The 18,398-nt window shown below is 36.2% G+C and overlaps 1 protein-coding gene across 4 annotated transcripts in view; it reads left to right on the forward strand.

Annotated features, from left to right (window-relative positions):
* Nucleotides 1-18,398, forward strand: part of PHF20 (PHD finger protein 20) — a 173,455-nt gene that overhangs the window by 25,644 nt on the left and 129,413 nt on the right. For all 4 annotated transcript variants that reach the window (XM_036902427.2, XM_036902430.2, XM_036902428.2 and 1 more), the window contains one exon: nt 4,843-4,957. In XM_036902427.2, coding sequence (XP_036758322.2) covers nt 4,875-4,957 — 83 coding nt within the window. In that variant the 5' untranslated portion in view covers nt 4,843-4,874. Of the gene's footprint in view, nt 1-4,842; nt 4,958-18,398 lie in introns of those variants that run through there.

Genomic DNA, 18,398 nt, shown 5'->3' on the forward strand with positions numbered 1-18,398 from the left:
TTATTTCGCATCTGTTTGGCAATAATTTCTTTCCCTAATGGTGTTTATAGTATAGTCCTACTACATTAGGTTTTGTTGAAATATTCTCTTGCTCTTAAACATGTGAACTATATCTTGTTTCCCCAGAATTGTAATGTAAAGAGCTATTTTTTTTTTCTTCTTGTTTTCACAAATGACTTATTTTTATCCTGGGTGTGTTCTTCAGATTGAAATTACCGAGTCCATGTGTATAAGCAGTTTTACTGTTCGTTCCTTACTCCTAGATTGAGGTATAAAAAGATGTCCATGGGCAGAGCCCCAGGCAGTGGTTGAAGTGTTCCATTTTCCCACATCTGGGCCAGTATTAGGTTTTGTCTTTTCTGAAAAATTGAATGTTTCTGCTTGTTATATAATGGTAATTCTGACACAGCATTTGAAAAGCATCCAATTTCCTGTATTCTAAATATGTTTATTTCTGAATGCATGAATGTAAACATAGAAGACTTTGATAAGGGGAAGAAGAAGGGCCTTCAAGAAGTGGTTTGTCTATCTCTGGGAAAATCCTGTTACTTACAGTAAGATGGGTGTTACCTGCCTTAGAGGACCTCAGAAACTGCAAGCCCCTCTGCACTTGAGTTTCCTTTCTGTACCATGGGAACCACATTTAGTTTTAAGTACATTTGGCATTGGTGAAGACCCAGTAAGATAGTCTAAGAAGGAAACTTCTTTTGCATACTTAAATAACATTGTTTAGAAATTAAGAAATATATAAAAGGAATCCAAAATTAAAATCTTGCCAACTAGATAATCCCTGTTGACAATTAACAACAGAAAAGTGGATTCTTACATTCTAATAATATAGAAAGGTAAGAAAATGAAAAAAGTTAAATTTTCATGCCCTATTCCTCTCATTAAGGGAACTACTTAAACAGCTTCTTAGTTCCTTCCAAGAAATAATTTTATGTATATGCTATAATCTGTCTATATTTATGTTGTTTACATTGAAGGGATAAATGAAGGGACAAACATATGCCTCTGTACCATGCCTTTTTTTTGTTTGTTAAGGTATCGTTAATATACAATCTTATGAAGGTTTTACATGAGCAACATGGTGGTTTCATCATTCACCCATATTATCAAGTTTCGCCCACCCCCACCCCATTGTAGTCACTGTCTATGTAGTACGATCCTATAGGGTCATTTATACCATGCCCTTTTAACTTGACAGTATTATCTTGCAGATGATTCTGTATCAGCATCTATAGATTGCCATTATTCCTTTTAATAGTTATACAACATTCTGTTGTAGAGATGAACCATAATTCACCAAACTAGGTTTCTTTTGATGGACATTATAGCTGCAGGAATTGCTAAGCTATATTGATTATCTTTGTAGATAATTTGGCAGACTTTGGGGGAAGTATCTGTAGAATAAATTACTGGCAGTAGAATGCTGGGTTGCAGGTATGTGCATTTTTGTAGGTAGTGCCAGGTTGCCTCTAGAAAAGCTTTCCCAGTTTATGCTTCTAGCAACAGTGTATAAGATGCTCTTTTCTCCTTATCCCAGCAAACACTGAGTATCCTACCTTTAAATATTTTGCTGAAAAACTATTTTGATTTGCATTTCCTTTAATTTAGGGTGAGGTTATGTGTATATGTCACATGCTTATTAGACCTTTATATTATTTTCTCCCTTGATAATCTGCCAGTTTTTATACTTTACCCATTTTTAAGTGAATTGTTTGATTTTTTGTTCTTGGTTTGTATGCACTCTTTTTTAATAAGGAAAGTTAGCTCTTTGTCATATATGTTGCAATTATTTTCTTCCAGTTTGTCATTTGTGAAAAGTACCCTTTAAACTGTATTACACAGTGTACATTTAAGCTTTCATTATCATTGATTCAGGGGCATTGAGGGCAAATAACTCTATTTAAGGAAGTAAAGTAGGTCCTCTGTGTCTTGGGTAGTAGTGGGCTCCCATTGTATGGAAACGAATTTGAAGGAGTGATTTGAAGTCCTGCCAAGGTCTTTAAAATGGAATCCTATGTAAATACAGATTGCATCAGATTTTTTCTCTTAGTTTCCCTCAGTGTTTTTATTGAACATAGTCCCTTTTCCTCTCATTCTGAAAGCTGGAGATTTTTGGAAGAAAGATCTAAGGCCTTGAGGAATGGATAAGTTAAAAGGTACTTAATCTTAGTCTTCTTGTATCTTGAAAAATATTTGTTTTAAACTAAATGTGAGAAGTAAAAATGTACTTCTTATGTAATTAAAAAAAATTCCTGCTTCTGTCTTGAACTCTATTTTATTAGTTAATAGATGTCAAATTGAGACTTTTAGATGATTTTCGGTTGTCCCTTCCCTTGCCATTTGCTAGAGCTCATTCATTTTTCCTTAATTTTTGTGTTTGTCTTCCTGGGTGGTCTGGAGTGGGGACTGAGTTGGATTTCTTATTGCTAATTTCCAGCACAGTTCCTTACTAGTAGTACTCGCTAATGGTTTGTTAAATGAATTAATGTGACATTTAAAACCAAATTCTCCCACCCAAGAAGAATGGAGAGTATACTGGGGATAGGACATGAAAGCCAGTTTAGCCCTTAGTCTTATTCTCTGTGGAACCAGAGAGTGAAACATTAAACAAGTGGGTCAGAGTTACAATGAAACAGGTTTTAGTTCTGTGATAATAAGGAAGACCTGACAATTCAGTCCCAAGAGGAATTGGTTTTCTTGAGCATTTGGGAATAACTTGCTTATTTTCTTTCATTCACTGCCTTGCTCCTGTATTTTAATAGAAGATCTCCTAGGGTACCTGTGGGGAAGTTGTGTGATGAAAGAATTTAGAAATGAAGCAGACTGGGGCTTTTCTGTGGCCTGTCTCTTAGCATCTGAACCTTAGCCAAATTACTTGAGGCCTAATTTCCTCATTTATGATAAATAGAATTATTAAAAGCTACTAAATATATAGTCTTTGCTTTGTACCAGCCCTGTACTCCTTAAATGGGTTATCTCATTTAATCCTTACACCCACTCACTGCCTAGGGAGAGGTGATATCTGTTACCATCACCATCCCAGTTTTATGGAGAAGAAACAAATTTAGAGGGGTTAAGTAATTTATCCAAATTCATTCAGCTAGTAAGGGGTGGAGCTGGGGGTTCAATGCCAAGCATTTGATCCCTTTATAATATATTGCATGACTTCTATAAAAGGGAGTTGTGCCTTTCTGCATGAAGTCTGACAAATACTAGAAGCTGGTGAGTGTTCAGTGTCACTCTGCTTTTCTTTTTGTTTGGCATCACCTTTTCATATAATCTGGGAGTCCAAGCTTTTAATCTGAATATCACTTGGTATGCATAAAGTCAGAGATAAAAAAGTAGATAATTGACGAAGTATTTAGGCAAGCCAAAATGAACTTTTCTACTGATTGGATTTACTTACATCAGATTTGTATCTCATTTACCTGGAGATTGTTGGGTAAAGCCAAATTCTGACTTTCCCTTTCTCAGGGTCCACATAATTGAAATACTTCTGCCTTACGTAGCTTTTCAGTTTACTAGGTTTCATTTTCTTTAATTACAAATGTCATCTATTCCTGCCTTAGTTTGATTTGCTTTGTGTGTTCCCCAATATCATCCCTTCAGAATGAGTCATTTAATGGATAGCTCATCCTTCATGCTATTTTTTTTTATGGAAAATTTTGTTTGTGAAAGACTGTAAGTTTAAGAAACTGTTTAAGAGGAAAAGAACAGTCATATACAACCTTTTTTTTTTTAATGCACATGACTTTCAGTATGAGCTCAAAGTGGTGTAGTTTTGCATCCTGTTTTTTCATGTAATACATTGCAAGCAAAGCTTCCTAAGAAGTGGTGGTACTATGCATCAGATATGAGGACCCAATTCTGTGATTTTTCTGCATTCATCCATTACAAGCATTGTGCTTCTGGTGTGAGCCAGATGTCCTGGCAGTGCCCTGGCTTTGCTTCAGGAGCGTATGCTGCTGAGATCTAAAGTTTAGTGGGAGAGGATTTAGTCGGGGTAGCTTGCTGTATGGAGGTGGCTTGCTTAAGTGCCCTGAGAGTTCAGAATGGCTGTGTCTCTATCAGGACCACCAATAGCCCCTCAAGATAAATTTTTCTCATATAGAAAATAACCACCAATCCTAATTCCCATAGACTTATTAATAAGGAATTACTTAGGAAAATATAAATTAAGAATTACTTAATAAAAAATTACTTGTCAGAAAGGACTCAAAAAGGTAGAAAATAAAAATAGGTCAACGAAAGAATAAATAGATCTTTCTTGTGTAGCCTTCCAAAGTAGGGCCAGAAATCAGTGTTTCAGCTTTTGTTTGCCTCCTTTGTAGCACTTAAAATTGATAGTGGTTACAGCTTGCGGTTATTTTGTTTCTCTGTTTAGTGGCTACATTTTGTTTTCCCACAGTGGACTAGAAGCTTCATGAGTGCAGGAATTGTGTGTCTCTTTTGTACTTGAGTGTTTTCCTAAATAGTTTCTCAACAGGTATTTGTTGAATGCATCAGTAAATGATTGAATATAACTCTGAGAGTAATTTTAGTTTTTGGAGTTCTGAGGGGTGCCCCTTATAGGTGAGTCTTTGGTAAGCACTGTTGAGGGAGGGTCCCCTCACAATTCCAGACACTACAGGATGCTACAGAATGGAGGAGGAGGAACCATTGGAGGGCACACCTGTGTTAGGATGAGGGCAGGCATGAAATAGGACGCTGACATGGTTTCCTGGAGCTTTGTGTTTTGAATAAATGCCTGTTTGTCTTTTCTGTGTAGTGAGTTGGTGCTACACTCTGGGCAGACTTTGCTAAGTTTCATAAATATTTAATTGGCTTTTTCAGGAGAATAAAGGCAGCCCCGTTGATGCCTGAAAATGACAAAGCATCCACCTAACAGACGAGGAATCAGCTTTGAAGTGGGAGCCCAGTTGGAAGCCCGGGACCGATTAAAAAACTGGTACTTTTACATTTTTCTGTTAATTAAATCCCTTCAGTAAAGGACTTTTGCCAGCACTGATAAAGAGGGGCAACCTGGGCTTTTCTGTAGTGTTTTCCTGCTCCCTGACTTGTGGAAGGTGAAAGGAGACTTGAGTCTAGGGCCATGGGAATGTCCATTCTCTTCTGTGCAAGGATTCTTATGTCAAAGGGACTATGCCTGTGACCCCTTGTTCATACTTGTTTCCCCCTTCTGCCTGTTCATCTGCAGGAGTTATGGGAAAAAGAAGCATGAGTAGCTACAGGGAAGGGAAGAATTAATAGTGGCAGCTGTCTTGCTCTTGGCTGCCTGCCTGGAAGAAGAAAGGAGAGAAAGAGCAGGGCTGGAAGAATGAAGAAAAGGGGTTAGATCGGAACAGGTCTTGGTGTTGTGAACAGTCTCTCCTGTTTTCTGGATGTGTTGTACAGTTGAAATTGAGTCATCACACTGTAGGAGTGACTAGATTCAGAAGCTGATGGGTTGTAGTCCCAATTTTGTCATTGGCTTGTGATCTTTGGCTAGTAATCAGCTGCTTTGAAAAGCATCAGCTTGATTTTATAAATGTGGGTACTAGTAATATTTACCTCACAGAGTTTTACTGAGAATTGAATGAGTGTTGCACTTTTGGGGAGTTACCTCAAAATAAGGTGACCACTTCCTGGAGTGTAGGGAAAGACAAGGGAAGACAAGCAGGAAAATCGTTGGGGCAGAAAATGTCTCTGCTGCCTTTTGGGACTGGGCGATTCGATATAAGAATTAGGGATACTTTGAACACCTAGTTGTTTTTAGGCTGTTTTATATTATCTATAATTATTTCCCTTTTTTGGTTTCCCTCAGTATTTTTTTTTTTTTTTTGATTTTTTTTTTTTTTTTTTTTTTTTTTTTAATAATTATTTTTTATTGAAGGGTAGTTGACACACAGTATTACATTACATGAGTTTCAAGTGTACAACACAGTGGTAGAACATTTATATACATAATTCTAGGTTCCAGCTATCACCCTACCAGGCTGTTACAATATCTTGACTATATTCCTTATGCTATACCTTACATCCCGGTTACTAATTTATTTTACCATTGGAAGTCTGTCCTTTTTTTTTTTTTTTTGTGAGGGCATCTCTCATATTTATTGATCAAATGGTTGTTAACGACAATAAAATTCTGTATAGGGGAGTCAATGCTCAATGCACAATCATTATTCCACCCCAAGCCTAATTTTTGTCAGTCTCCAATCTTCTGAGGCATAACAAACAAGTTTTTACATGTAGAACAAATTCTTACATAATGAATAAGTTACATAGTGAACAGTACAAGGGCAGTCATCACAGAAACTTTCGGTTTTGCTCATGCATTATGAACTATAAACAGTCAGTTCAAATATGAATACTCATTTGGTTTTTATACTTGATTTATATGTGGATACCACATTTCTCTCTTTATTATTATTATTTTTAATAAAATGCTGAAGTGGTAGGTAGATACAAGATAAAGGTAGAAAACATAGTTTAGTGTTGTAAGAGAGCACATGTAGATGATCAGGTGTGTGCCTGTAGACTATGTGTTAATCCAAGCTAGACCAGGGCAATAAAACATCCACGTATGCAGAAGATTTCTCTCAGAACGGGGGGGTGAGGTTCTAAGCCTCACCTCTGTTGATCCCCAATTTCTCACCTGATGGCCCCCCTGCGACTGTGCCTGTCTTAGGTTGTTCCTCCCTTGAGGAATCTTACCCGTCTCTGGCTAACCAGTCATCTTCCGGGGCCATACAGGGAAATGTGAAGTTGGTAAGTGAGAGAGAAGCCTTATTGTTTGAAAAAGTTAGCTTTTTACTTCTTTGCATATTTATGCCCTATGGCTTCTATGCCCAGCATTTGTCTTGAGGTATCTTTACCACTTGGAAGAATTATGATACTCGGTAAATTTGATATGAGGCACGAATTCTATTTAAGGGTTGTAATTAGGAAGGAAGAAGAAAAGCTATAGAAGTAGCAGGCGGAAGAAAACTTGGGAAGATTGATTATTTCTTTGATATATCTTCTTGTAGAGTAACTTCAGCATGTATAGGTTTTAAGCTACTACTTAAATTGCACACACACATTAACATAATAGGAGTATAGTTACATAACCAAAGCATATCTGTAATTACCAGCCATCTGCAGTGAAACCAAGAAAACCAGTTAGGCACCTTAGGCATTTGTGAAAACTTATCTATGATATGGTGGATATTGTCCAAATGAACTTGAACAGTCTGAGAGAAATCAGACAAATTAAAACAACCCATTCCTGGGGACTGTTCACATGCCATATGTTCTTTTAACAATAAATAGTTTGTAGTTGTAAGACTTTGGAGCGCTACAATTTGCACTTCTCCAAATTCTTGGTTGAGTTCCAACAGTATAGATCCAGTCCAATTTTGTTGTTTTACTATATGCACAGGCCAGCTTAGATATCTCCTTCCTCATTCCCATGGCAGGTCCAGGAACTGGTGGGATGAGTGCATCTACAGCTGTAGCAGTGCGTGGATCTTTGTTGGGGTTTTTTGATGATCATCTTCTGGCATGAGTCTTCCAGAGGGTGCAGATGTTGGAAGTTCTTTTTCATATCGTATCTTAGTTCATTTTCGGGGTAGCCCAATTAGGCTTTGATCCTCTGTATAAACACAAACAGACCCTTTGCCTACACTTTTATATGCCCTTTATACCCTTGTGTAGAACTCGTTGGAGGTTACCACACAGGAACTGCCCTTTTTTTTTTTTTTTTTTTTTTTTTTTTTGCTATCACTAATCTACACTTACATGACGAATATTATGTTTACTAGGCTCTCCCCTATACCAGGTCTCCCCTATAAACCCCTTTACAGTCACTGTCCATCAGCATAGCTAAATGTTGTAGAATCACTACTTGCCTTCTCTGTGTTGTACAGCCCTCCCTTTTCTCCTACCCCCCCATGCATGTTAATCTTAATACCCCCCTACTTCTCCCCCCCTTATCCCTCCCTACCCACCCATCCTCCCCAGTCCCTTTCCCTTTGGTACCTGTTAGTCCATTCTTGAGTTCTGTGATTCTGCTGCTGTTTTGTTCCTTCAGTTTTTCCTTTGTTCTTATATTCCACAGATAAGTGAAATCATTTGGTATTTCTCTTTCTCCGCTTGGCTTGTTTCACTGAGCATAATACCCTCCAGCTCCATCCATGTTGCTGCAAATGATTGGATTTGCCCTTTTCTTATAGCTGAGTAGTATTCCATTGTGTATATGTACCACATCTTCTTTATCCATTCATCTATTGATGGACATTTAGGTTGCTTCCAATTCTTGGCTATTGTAAATAGTGCTGCAATAAACATAGGGGTGCATCTGTCTTTCTCAAACTTGATTGCTGCATTCTTAGGGTAAATTCCTAGGAGTGGAATTCCTGGGTCAAATGGTAAGTCTGTTTTGAGCATTTTGATGTACCTCCATACTGCTTTCCACAATGGTTGAACTAACTTACATTCCCACCAGCAGTGTAGGAGGGTTCCCCTTTCTCCACAGCCTCGCCAACATTTGTTGTTGTTTGTCTTTTGGATGGCAGCCATCCTTACTGGTGTGAGGTGATACCTCATTGTAGTTTTAATTTGCATTTCTCTGATAATTAGCGATGTGGAGCATCTTTTCATGTGTCTGTTGGCCATCTGTATTTCTTTTTTGGAGAACTGTCTGTTCAGTTCCTCTGCCCATTTTTTAATTGGGTTATTTGTTTTTTGTTTGTTGAGGCGTGAGAGCTCCTTATATATTCTGGACGTCAAGCCTTTATCGGATGTGTCATTTTCAAATATATTCTCCCATACTGTAGGGATCCTTCTTGTTCTATTGATGGTGTCTTTTGCTGTACAGAAGCTTTTCAGCTTAATATAGTCCCACTTACTCATTTTTGCTGTTGTTTTCCTTGCCCGGGGAGATATGTTCAAGAAGAGGTCACTCATGTTTATGTCTAAGAGGTTTTCGCCTATGTTTTCTTCCAAGAGTTTAATGGTTTCATGGCTTACATTCAGGTCTTTGATCCATTTTGAGTTTACTTTTGTATATGGGGTTAGACAATGGTCCAGTTTCATTCTCCTACATGTAGCTGTCCAGTTTTGCCAGCACCACCTGTTGAAGAGACTGTCATTTCGCCATTGTATGTCCATGGCTCCTTTATCAAATATTAATTGACCATATATGTCTGGGTTAATGTCTGGATTCTCTAGTCTGTTCCATTGGTCTGTGGCTCTGTTCTTGTGCCAGTACCAAATTGTCTTGATTACTATGGCTTTATAGTAGAGCTTGAAATTGGGGAGTGAGATCCCCCCTACTTTATTCTTCTTTCTCAGGATTGCTTTGGCTATTCGGGGTCTTTGGTGTTTCCATATGAATTTTTGAATTATTTGTTCCAGTTCATTGAAGAATGTTGCTGGTAGTTTCATAGGGATTGCATCAAATCTGTATATTGCTTTGGGCAGGATGGCCATTTTAACGATATTAATTCTTCCTAGCCACGAGCATGGGATGAGTTTCCATCTGTTAGTGTCCCCTTTGATTTCTCTTAAGAGTGACTTGTAGTTTTCAGAGTATAAGTCTTTCACTTCTTTGGTTAGGTTTATTCCTAGGTATTTTATTTTTTTTGATGCAATTGTGAATGGAGTTGTTTTCCTGATTTCTCTTTCTGTTGGTTCCCTCAGTATTTTTTAAGGCAGCAAAATCAAGGGAAAGAATTTATTTTAAATTCGGAAAAAAATACAGAAAAAGTTCAAAAGTGGAGCTAACCATCAGATAACCTGTGCGTTTATTACTCAGAATTAACAAATATTAACACTTTTGTTTAATTTTATTTATATTAAAAAAATAAAGGGCATGAAACATTTCTTTTTTTTTTAATTTTTTATTAAGGTATGACTGATATGCACTTACAATTCTATGAAGGTTTCACATGAAAAAACAATGTGGTTACTACACTTACCCACATTATCAAATCCCCACCCATAACCCAATGCAGTCACTCTCCATCAGTGCAGCAAGGTGCCACAGATTGACTATGTGCCTTCTCTGTGCTACACTGTTCTCCCCGTGATCCCCCATACCAGAAACATTTCTGATATAATGGAAGTACCTTTGTTCTCTTTCTAATTCAATTCCCCTCCTGCATTCTGTAGAGGCAACCAGCATCCTCAAGTTAGTTGTATCCTCTGTTCATGTTTTTATATTTTTACTATATATATAGGTATCCATAAATAATGAATCATTTTGGTTTTTTAAAAAATTTGTATTAAGTGGTATCATGTTTGTTTCTGTATCTCATGTTTTTGTGATTTCCCTGTATTGATACATAAGGTATTCATCCTAACTTCTGTATAGAGTTCCACTGTATGAATGTACCATATTTTGTTTATCCAGTCTCATACTGATTGAGTTTCAGATTCCAGGTTTTCACTTTATACACAGTGCTCCTGTGAATATTTTTTTTTTAATTAAAAATTTTTTGAGGTTAGAAATTATTTTATTCAGTTCTTAACACTGCCTAGAACACAGTAAACACTCAATAAATGATAATTTGGAGCCAAAAACAAGGAAATTAACATGGTATTCTGTGAATGACAGTCTAAAATAGATTATTTGAGAAAACTACAGTATTCCCTCATGCAACAAAATTTTATGTGATTAAATAATAATTTTTTTTTTTTTCAGTTATAAATAAACTTGTTTAATTTTTCAGGACAATGCCACCATTTGGATTTTTTAAACAAGTAATTTTCTCATTGGTGCAACAAAATGGTGTTATAGCATTTTATGATAGAGTAGACTCAATCCATTCACCATATTTTTCTGAGTTGTTCTACATGCAAGTATGTATTTTTAATCTCGTCTGTCTTTTGTGCTGTTCTTTTTTTTTTTTTTTTTTTACTTACTTATTTATTTATTTATATTATTGAAGGGTAGTTGACACACAGTATTACATTACATTAGTTTCAGGTGTACAACATAGTGATTCAACATTTATATACATGACAATTCTAGGTACCAGCTATCACCATACCAAGCTGTTACAATATCTTGACTGTATTCATTACATCCCGGTTACTTATTATTTTACCATTGGAAGTGTATACTTTTTTTTTTTTTTTTTTTTTTTGTGAGGGCATCTCTCATATTTATTGATCAAATGGTTGTTAACAACAATAAAATTCTGTACAGGGGAGTCACTGCTCAATGCACAATCATTAATCCACCCCAAGCCTAATTTTCGTCAGTCTCCAATCTTCTGAGGCATAACAAACAAGTTCTTACATGGAGAACAAATTCTTACACAGTGAATAAGTTCTTACATGGTGAACAGTACAAGGGCAGCCATCACAGAAACCTTCGGTTTTGCTCATGCATTATGAACTATAAGCAGTCAGTTCAAATATGAATACTCATTTGATTTTTATACTTGATTTATATGTGGATACCACATTTCTCTCTTTATTATTATTATTTTTAATAAAATGCTGAAGTGGTAGGTAGATACAAGATAAAGGTAGAAAACATAGTTTAGTGTTGTAAGAGAGCAAATGTAGATGATCAGGTGTGTGCCTGTAGACTATGTGTTAATCCAAGCAGGACAAGGGCAATAAAACATCACATATGCAGAAGATTTCTCTCAGAACAGGGGGGGTGAGGTTCTAAGCCCCACCTCTCTTGATCCCCAATTTCTCACCTGATGACCCCCCTGCAACTGTGCCTGTCTTAGGTTGTTCCTCGCTTGAGGAATCTTACCCGTCTCTGGCTAACCAGTCATCTTCTGGGGCCATACAGGGAAATGTAAAGTTGGTAAGTGAGAGAGAAGCCTTATTGTTTGAAATGGTTAGCTTTTTATTTCTTTGCATATTTATGCCCTGTAGCTTCTATGCCCAGCTAAATAATAATTTTTAAGTTCAATCATTTCTATACCCTTAGTTCGTGCTTTGACATTTTTGTTTGTTTTTTTTTTTTTTAATTAAAGAATCATTGATAAACAATTTTATGATGGTTTCACTTACACAAAACAGTGGTCCTGTGAACATCTTTTTGAATGTCTGTTTGTATACAAGTGCAAGAATATTTCTTAGTCAGTGGCTTAAAACTTTTTTGACTACAACCTATAGTAAGAAATACATTTTAAATCCAGTGTGCTATCCACCCATATACACATATAATTTTTTTTTTAATTTTTTTATTTTGATATCATTAATGTACAATTACTTGAACGACATTATGGTTACTAGACTCCCCCCACTGTCAAGTCCCCCTGACATACCCCATTACAATCACTGCCCATCAGTGTAGTAAGATGATGTAGAATCACTCCTTGTCTTCTCTGTATATACTGCCTTTCCCATGTCCCCCCCTGCATTATGTATACACATATAAATTTAACTGAAGCAAACATTTTATGAAACAGCCCTTCACTTTAATACATGCATTACACTCTTGTATTTTTCTTCTGTGTTGTGTTTGTTTCCCTAACATGCACACAAAAGTGCTGATCAAGAGGCATTAATTAATAAACCCTAGCCTAGTAGATTTGTTGAGTAGTATATACACACATTTTCAGTTTTACTGGAAATTGCCAAGTTGATATTCAAAATGCTTCTCAGTCATACTCGCAACAAGTAGTATATAAAACTTCCTATTTTTCCATATCCTTACCAACCCTTGAGTTTGGCAGACTTTCTTTTGCTAACCTATTAGTTATGAAACTTTATTGTTTTATTCTATGTTATCCTTATTCTAGTGAGGTTGGGCATCTTTTAATAAGTGTTCTGTGATTTGGTCTTGACTATTTTTCTATTAGATTGTTTGCTTTTCTTAGTGATTTATCAATGCTTTAATAGTATATATTATGAATTCCAATTCTTTGTTGGTTTGTGTTGCAGAAGTCTAAGTCTGTAGCTTGTCTTTTCAGCTTGTTTATGGTATCTTTCATGGCACTAAAGTTAAAAATTTTAATTTAAGAAAAATGATTAAACTTCATGATTTTTGCTTTTTGTGATGTGTATATAAAATTCTTTCCTATCAATTAGTTTAAGAAATATTCTCCTAAGTTCTAAAATTTTTAAAGGTTTGCTTTTCACATTTAGGTCTTTAAATCTACCTAGAATTGATTTTATGTATGGGATGAATGTGTTATCTAATTATTGTTTTTCTTCATCATGTGAATAACCAGTTGCTTCATAGGATAGTCCATCCTTTCCCCACTGTCATATACCTGCAGTTTAGTATTTTGCTTCTTCCTTTCCAATCCTTATACCTCATTTCTTTTCCGTCCTTCTTTTGTTCCCTTTTCTTTCCTCCCTCTCACCACCCACTCCCATTTACTTTGACCAGGACCACACCAGCATGATGTTAAATACTGGTGATAGTGATCTTTCATGACTTCTTGTTTGATTTTAACAACATGTGAAGTTTCACAGTGAAGTATGATGTGTAATGTAAAATCGTGGTAGATTTTAATCAGATTAAGTAAGCACCTTCTTGTCAATTCCTTGCTTGCTGGAAGTTTGTTTTTGAGCCATAGTGAATTTTGAATTTTATCTAACACTTTCTGGGCATCTAACTGACCATATGTACTTTTCCCCCCTTAATCAATTAGGGTGGTATATGACACTTATAGATTTTCTAATGTTGAACAATTCTTGTTTATATTCCTCGATAAACCCTATTATGTCATTTATATAATAAATTAATTATGGGATTCAGTTTGTTAGCACAGTTGATCACTAAACAACAGGTTGAACTGCTTGGGTCCACTTACATGCAGATCTTTTCCAAAAAATATATTAGAAAAATTTTTTGGAGATTTGTGATAATTCAGGAAATTTGCAGATGAATTTATAGCCTAAAAATATCAAAAAAATTAAGAAAAAGGTATTTCATGAATGTATAAAATATATATTGATACTTACTCTATCATTACTACCATGAAATATATATAAATCAATCATAAAAAGTTAAAATTTATCAAAACTTATGCACACACAGACCCTGCATGGTGCCATTTGCAGTTGAGAGAAATGTAAATAAGTGTACAGATGCACTATTAAATCATAATTGCATAAAATTAACTACATACTGTACTACTGTAATAATTTTGTAGGCACCTCCTGTTGCTTTAGTGGGCTCAGTTCTCAAGACTGTTCATCCTGTAAACACATGATGTAAACTTATGGCATCGGTAAATACAGTACTGCAAATATATTTTCTCTTCCTTTATTAATAACATTTCTTTTCTCTAGTTTACTTTATTGTAAGAATGCAGTGTATAGTGCATATAGCATACAAAGTATGTGTTGTTTATGTTACTGTTAGGTCAATAATAGACTACTAATAGGTAAGTTTTGGGGGAGTCAAACATATGAAGGTTTTCGTCAGATGGGAGATTGGTGCCCCTAGCCCTGCATTGTCCAAGGGTCAACTTTATTTTATTTGGGATTTTGATATCCCGTGTTCATTAGTACTTTTGGTTTTTATCTTGTCTTGTTGTACTATTCTTGTCTAGTTTCAGTCTATTGTACTAATCTTAGATAATGAGGTAGTTTTTTCCGTTGTTCTCTGGAACAGTTCTTGAAGCTTTGCTAAATCTTCACCTATACTCCTTTTCTGTGAAAATAAATTTTAGACTCCCAAGTATTTTAATAGTTACTGTTCTGTTAACATTTTCTCTTTCTTGAGCCAATTACCTTGGTTTAGTTTATGCTTTGTCATATTTTTTCCAAGTATGCTAGCAATATAACATTTTTATATAGTACGCAGTAAGTAAATGAGGATATTTATAATTCCACCAACCTAACAAGGTAACCTTTTCTGTAATTGTTTATATATAAAATAGTCATGATCAGGGCGTACATAAGATTTTTATATACTCTTTTTTTTCTCAGTTAATATGACTACATAATGTAATTATACTGTCTGTTCTCTTAAGTGGATAAACTATTTTTCAGATCATCATTCTACCTTTGTAGTACTTTTTGCTTCCAACTTTCTATATTTATTTACTCCTTTCTTCTGTGTTAATTTTCCAGACTCTCTGTCAGGCAGTGAATAGAATGCTGCCCTGCCCACTTTTGCTCTTGACAGGGGGAGAGAAGGACCAGCTGGTGGCTGGAGTGGTCTTGTGCTGGAGGAATGTGTTTGGGGCTAAGGGAGCAGCCTAGGGAAGGATGAGCCCTGCTTTGCCTGGGGAGGTGGTAAAGGCTTCTCAAAGAAGGTGAAGCTGGAGCCAGCTGGGAATAAAACTGCAGGGAACATTTGGGCACAGGCAGAGATTTTTTTGGGTGGGGTGTCAGTGCCATGGCATCAGTTGTAAGGTTGGATGGCTAGGTCTCTTCAGGTGCAGGTGACCACACAGACCCAATGTCCTAGAGTCACATTCAGGTAAGTTTGCTTCGTTGAATACCTTTCCAAATGGAAATACAGCAGATCAACAGCCCAGACTGTGCACTTAGATTGTAAGCATTTCTATAAATGTTTTTAAACCACTGTCTAGTGTACTGACAAATGCTTATAATGTAGATTGGAGAGCTCCGGATTAGTGACTCATGCTCTAATTACTTGAGTTTACTTGGTCAAGTTACTTTCTCTCTCCTAGACTCAGTTCTTACATAGTCAGCATGGGGAATTAGAACTGAATTATGTGGATTTGGCAGGATCATTCCTGTGTAAGCGTTTTGTATTCCAAATTATCAGGAAAACACAGCCAATAATTTTCTTCTTAGATACGTCTACTGTAAAAATGAAAACATTATGTCCAGCTTGTAAGAAGTTTAAGTACCAAAAATCTAAAGTTAACATTTAAAAGAGAATCCTTGGGCCACAAATTTAATAACAACTAACATTTATTATCCATGCTGGTTGTCACGCACTTCATGGTTTGTCTAAATCTTCCAGTTAACATCCTTCTGAGATGTGGGTGCTGTTAATTTGCTTCATTTTACCAGTGAAAAAAAAGGAAGCTCAGATAGATGAAGTTGTTTGCCCAAGGTCACACAGGGTTAGGAATGGGGTTTGAGCCCAGATGGACTGAGTTCATAGCCTCACTGAAATAACCAGAACTCCCCAGAGTGTTTGATGTTCCAGATTCCTAAATGAAAAAAAAAGAAAACACCAAAAACACATTCTGTAATGTTCACCTGAATTCCTAATGTAGAGGACTGGACATTTAATTGTTTCATTAGATCTTTGACTGACTTTGAATGCTTTTGTCAAAAACAGGGAAGGATTTGTTTTATTGTTTTTAGATTGGAAGTGGTTGTGTTTTCACCCTAATAAATGATTCATTTACATTACAAAAATAAGTAGTATTTCTGCAGGGTGGAGCCCTGTATTATGTGTTTTCAGTCCATGGAGATAAGATGTGGTTATCGGGATTAGGGTCCAGCTCTTCATTGCTTATTTCCTTTATTTTCTTTTGTTTTTTTTTAATTAAGGCATCATTGATATACACTCTTATGAAGGTTTCACAAGAAAAACAATGTGGTTATTACCTTCACCCCTATTATTGAGTCCCCCACATACCCCATTGCCGTCACTGTCTATCAGTGTAGTAAGATGCCACAGTCCCTATTTGTCTTCCCTGAGCTACACTGTCTTCCCCGTGACCCTACATACACCATGTGCACCAATCATGATACCCCACAATCCAGTTCTCCCTCCCTCCCCCATCCCACCCCTTTGGTAACCACTAGTCCCTTTTTGGCGTCTGTGAGTCTGCTGCTATTTTGTTCCTTCAGTTTTGCTTCATTGTTATACTCCACAAATGAGGGAAATCATTTGGTATTTGTCTTTCTCTGCCTGAGTTATTTCACTGAGCATAATCCCTCTAGCTCCATCCATGTCTTTGCAATTGGTAGAATTTGTTTCTTTCTTATGGCTGAATAGTATTCCATTGTGTATATGTACCACATCTTTATCCATTAGTCTACTGATGGACACTTAGGTCGCTTCTGTATTGTGGCTGTTGTAAATAGTGCTGCAATAAACATAGGGATGCATATGTCTTCCTGAGAATCTGTGATCCTGTTTTCTTAGAGTAAATTCCTAGGAGTAGAATTCTTGGGTCAAATAGTATTTCTATTTTTAGTTTTTTGAGGAGGCTCCATATTGCTTTCCACAATGGTTGAACTAATTTACATTCCCACCAGCAGTGTAGGAGGGCTCCCCTTTCTTTGCATCCTCACCAGCATTTGCTGTTGTTTGTCTTTTGGATGGTGGCCATTCTAACTGGTATGAGGTGATATCTCATTGTGGTTTTAATTTGCATTTCTCTGAGGATTAGTGATGTGGAGCATCTTTTCATGTGTCTGTTGGCCATCTGAATTTCTTTGGAGAAGTGTCTGTTTGTAATCTCCACCCATTTTTTAATAGGGTTATTTGCTTTTTGGGTGTTGAGGTGTGTAAGTTCTTTATATATTTTGGATGTTAACCCTTTGTTGGATATGTCATTTACAAATATATTCCCCCATACTGTAAGATGCCTTTTTGTTCTGCTTATGGTGTCCTTTGCTATACAGAAGATTTTTAACTTGATGTAGTCCCATTTGTTCATTTCTGATTTTGTTTCCCTTGCCCGAGGAGATGCGTTCAGGAAAAAGTTGCTCATGTTAATATTTAAGAGATTTTTGCCTAAGTTTTCTTATAAGAGTTTTATGGTTTCATGATTTACATTCAGGTCTTTGATCCATTTTAAGTTTACTTTTGTGTATGGGGTTAGACAATAATCCAGTTTCATTCTCTTGCATGTAGCTGTCCAGTTTTGCCAACACCAGTTGTTGAAGAGGCTATCATTTCCCCATTGTATATCCATGGCTCCTTGATCGTATATTAACTGACTATATATTCTTGGGTTTATTTTATATCTGGGCTCTCTAGTCTGTTCCATTGGTCTGTGGGTCTGTTCTTGTGCCAGTACCAAATTGTCTTAATCACTGTGGCTTTGTAGTAGAGCTTGAAGTTGGGAAGCATAATCCCCATCACTTTATTTTTCCTTCTCAGGATTTCTTTGGCTATTCAGGGTCTTTTGTGGTTCCATATAATTTTAGAACTATTTGCTCTAGTTCATTGAAGAATGCTGTTGGTATTTTTATAGGGATTGCATTGAATCTGTAGATTGTTTTAGGCAAGATGGCCATTTTGAACATATTAATTCTTCTTATCTATGAGCACGGGATGTGTTTCCATTTATTGGTGTCTAATTTCTTTCATGAGTGTCTTGTAGTTTTCAGGCTATAGTTCTTTCAATTCCTTGGTTAGGTTTATTCCTAGGTATTTTAATTCTTTTTGATGCAGTTGTGAATGGAATTGTTTTCCTGATTTCTCTTTCTGCTAGTTCATCATTAGTGTATAGGAATGCAACAGATTTCTGTGTATTAATTTTGTATCCTGCAACTTTGCT

The sequence above is a fragment of the Manis pentadactyla genome, chromosome 5 (genome assembly GCF_030020395.1).
Source record: "Manis pentadactyla isolate mManPen7 chromosome 5, mManPen7.hap1, whole genome shotgun sequence".
NCBI classification, from domain to species: Eukaryota; Metazoa; Chordata; class Mammalia; order Pholidota; family Manidae; genus Manis; species Manis pentadactyla.